We start from the raw sequence: 3,811 nt of genomic DNA on the forward strand, positions 1-3,811 counted from the left end.
GAGAGGGGCAGGAAGGGGAAGGAAAGTACATACCCTGTGCCTGATCGGCGCCTTCAGTCCGCGCCATCCACGAATCGGCTCCTCCCCTCCCTCCTCCCTTCCCTCCTTGCGTCAGGTGAACGTCACGTTCAAGGACGTGGCCGGGGTGGACGAGGCGAAGCGGGAGGTGATGGAGTTCGTCGAGTTCCTCAAGAACCCGAGGCGCTTCACGGACCTGGGTGAGCGCCTTCCCCTGTTTTCCTCTCATCACGTGCTCTTGCCCGTCATTGTGGCACTGCTCTACCTTCGTTTCTCCCCTTCAAGTGCCAACCGTACCTCGTACCGCGCGTTTCTCTGAATCCTCCTTCTCTCTCTCCCTCCCTCCCCTCCTCCCCTTCTCTTTCCCAGGCGCCAAGATCCCCAAAGGAGCTCTTCTCTGCGGCCCTCCCGGCACGGGAAAAACTCTCTTGGCCAAAGCCACGGCAGGCGAGGCGTCTGTCCCCTTCTACTCCATCTCAGGTGACTTCCTCTTTCCCCTCCCCCCTCCCTCCCTCTTGCCTTCCTTCCACCCCTCCCTGCCTCGCCCGGATGGCCTGTAGGACTCCCCAGACGGCCTCCACGCGCAGTGGAGCTCACCCGGCGTGCCCCCCGCCCGGTCTCTTTTCATCCTCACGGCCTCGCTTTCCCCTGTCAGGCTCCGACTTCATCGAGATGTTTGTGGGTGTGGGCCCAGCCCGCGTGCGTGACCTCTTCAAAGAGGCGAGGGAGTCGGCGCCCTGCATCGTCTTTATCGACGAGATCGACGCCGTGGGTCGGCAGCGGGGGAAAGGAGGTGAGGTCGGGGCTGGAAGGGAAGGGAGGGAAAGGGAGCAGTAGGCCGGATGCTCATGCTTTGGAGGCCTCCTCTTGCACGGCGACAGGGTTCTCGGGGGGCAACGACGAGAGGGAGAACACGCTGAACCAGCTCCTGGTGGAGATGGACGGCTTCTCCCCTTCCACGGGGGTGGTTGTCCTGGCGGGGACGAACAGGTGAGGGGGGAGCAGGGGGAAGGAGGGGGGAAGGGAGGGAAGGAGGGGGGAAGGAATAGAAGGAGTGGGAAGCACGGCAAGGAGGGAATAGAAGAGGAGGTTGGGGTATGGGAGGTCGCGAAGAGGGGAGAGGGACTCGTGTGCGGGAGGCGGTGTCTCAGCACGCTCTCTGCGTCCCTCCCTCCCTCCCTCCCTGTCTCCTTCCTCCCCCTTCCTCAGGGTAGACATCTTGGACGCCGCCTTGACGCGGCCCGGGCGCTTCGACCGTCAGATCCAGGTGGACCGACCGGACATAAAAGGGCGCGCGGACATATTCAAGGTACGCGTGGGGAGAGAAGGGAGAAAAAGGGGGAGGGAGGGAAGTGAAGGGAAGAATGTGGAAGAAGTAGAGGGGGGCAGGTAACACGCATTACGTACGAGGGGAAACGCCCGCGAGAGGGAATGTACCGAGAACCAGCAAATTTCCCTTGTAATTTCGCCCTCTCCCTTCCTTTGTAGGTGCACCTGAAGCCCGTGAAGCTGTCGACGGGCCTGGAGGAGGTGGCGAACAGGATGGCGGCCTTGACTCCTGGTGTGGACCGGGAGGAGGCGGGAGGGTCGAGGGATGCGACAGGGAGGAGTCGTGGGGAGAGACGCGTGGGGGGTGCGGCGGGCCCGCGGGTGTAGAAAGCATGGATGTCAGGATACCCGGATGCTCTCTCCCCATCGTCCCCCTCACCTTCTCTCTCTCCTCCTCTCCCTCTCTCCTTCCTCCACCTGCCAGGCTTCACGGGCGCCGACATCGCCAACATCTGCAACGAGGCCGCCATCGTGGCGGCTCGCCGCAACAAGACGAGCGTGGACCTCGCGGACTTCGAGGTGGGGCTTCTTCCTTCTCCCTCTCCTTTACCCTTGCCTCTTGTTCCTTCTTGGGCCATTCGCCTCGAGTCTCGTGCATGACGTGCACGTCGAAAGAGGAGGATGCGACCCGCTCGAGTCTTTTCGCCCCTCTCTCTCACCCTCCCCGTGACGGCCCTCTCCCTTTCCTAGACGGCGACCGAGCGCATCATAGCCGGACTGGAGAGCCACAAGCTGATTTCACCCGAAGAGAAACGCATCGTCGCATATCATGAGGCGGGGCATGCCGTGGCAGGTAGGAAGAGGAGAGGGGGGGAGAGAGAGAGGAAGGGAGGGAGGGGGAGGGGAACGGTACGTCTCTCAGAGACACGGGTACAGTACCCCGCTGTGCCACATGTAGAGAAAGGAGACCCCCTTCTCGCTTCGCCAACCCTCACTGTGCGAACACCCTCCGCCCCCCCTCCCCCCGCGCGCCCGTGCCCACGCTCCTCAGGCTGGAACTTGCAGCACGCCGACCCTCTCCTCAAGGTGACCATTGTGCCCCGCGGCTCCGGCGCTCTGGGCTTCGCGCAATATCTCCCCAAAGAAGTCTTTCTCCGGACAAGGTAACGGCGCTTCTTCTTCCCCCCCCTTTTGTCCCTGCCGCCGTCCACAGGGGCGTGCTCCCTCGCGCACCGCGCTCTCACGTCCTTCCCCTACCCTGATTCCAGAGAGCAAATCATGGACATGGTCTGCATGACGCTGGCGGGCAGGGCGTCCGAGGAGATCTTCTTCGAGAAGGTCCGTCGACTTCGCTGGCTTCTCTCCTCTCCCCTCTATCTCTCCGTGCCTGCCCCATGCATCGCTTCCTTCTCCAATTGTTGTCCTCGGCCAGGATCCGACCTCCTATGGCCTCCAGTCACCTGACGTCCCCTTTCCCCCCGCCCTTCCACCCCTCTCTGCCCGCCCTGTCCTCTTGGCAGGTTACAACCGGTGCCTCGGACGACTTGCGGAAAGTGACTCAGATCGTCTATCAGATGATCCAGGTGTACGGGATGAACGATCGGATCGGGAACCTCGCTTTTCCCAAGCAGGTCAGCCATTTCCCTTTCTTATCGCATGCCTCCCTCTTTTCTGCCAGCGCCCCATGGACCAAGTCCTCTGGCACGTGGGGATCGATGGTGGCCTCTGTGTGCATCGGGACTCCCTGGTGGTGCGTGTGGCTATCTGCTTGACATTATCGCTTCTCACCGGCTTCTGTCTACCCCGTGTCCTTCAGGAGGGCGGCTTCGGCATGGAGCAGCGCGCCTACAGCGAGACGACTGCTCAGGCGATGGACGAGGAGGCGAAGAAGCTAGTGGATGAGGCCTATACGTAAGGATGCCGGGAAGGAGGGGATGTGGGGCAGGGCGCAGAGGGCGTGGGGGGCACGCACCATCCAGTGCACGCTATGAGGGTGCTCTGCTCGCGAGGGATGATCTCGTCCGAGGGAATGGCCTTGGCATCCGGGCTCCGAGACAGGGTGGTCTCACCGTACCCGCTTTCATCCCCTCTTGTCTCAATCAGGCGCACCCTTGTGCTTCTTCAAGAGAAGAAAGCTCAGATCGAGAACATTGCGGAGCTCCTCCTCAAGGTGCGTCCTTTGCGGGGGCTCCCCTTCTCTCCCTCTCTCGTCATGACCGTCATGTCCCGCATTCTCTTTTTTTTTTCTTGAATCGTCTCTTCTCTCAAAGCGTCTCTGAACCTTTCCACCATCCAATCCATCCCCTTGTCCCGCGATCGCAGAAAGAGACCATCAACCACGACGACATCGTCGGGGCTATCGGTCCTCGTCCCTTCGCCGCGCACAAGGAGTACCAGGAGTTCATCGAGAGCATCAAGCCCGCGGTCAGGTACGGGTATATCCTGCTTTCTCGTTCGAGCTGACGATGTTGTCAATACCAAGGAGATTGGAGGTCCGCACGTATAGGAGAGTTCCTTTGTGGCA

At 61.6% G+C, this 3,811-nt stretch overlaps 1 protein-coding gene across 1 annotated transcript; it reads left to right on the forward strand.

The window, feature by feature from the left end:
• Window positions 1-169: 169 nt before the first annotated feature.
• Window positions 170-3,202, forward strand: NGA_0198500 (atp-dependent metalloprotease; the record flags this gene model as incomplete). The annotated part of the gene is made up of 11 exons (XM_005854086.1): window positions 170-218; window positions 388-498; window positions 674-811; window positions 900-1,008; window positions 1,233-1,327; window positions 1,772-1,866; window positions 2,038-2,140; window positions 2,339-2,450; window positions 2,556-2,625; window positions 2,808-2,918; window positions 3,104-3,202. 11 exons carry the CDS (start codon window positions 170-172, stop codon window positions 3,200-3,202), a joined length of 1,092 nt encoding a protein of 363 aa, XP_005854148.1.
• Between the last annotated feature and the right edge of the window lie 609 nt (window positions 3,203-3,811).

Source organism: Nannochloropsis gaditana (assembly GCF_000240725.1).
Source record: "Nannochloropsis gaditana CCMP526 unplaced genomic scaffold scaffold629, whole genome shotgun sequence".
NCBI lineage: Eukaryota > Eustigmatophyceae > Eustigmatales > Monodopsidaceae > Microchloropsis > Microchloropsis gaditana.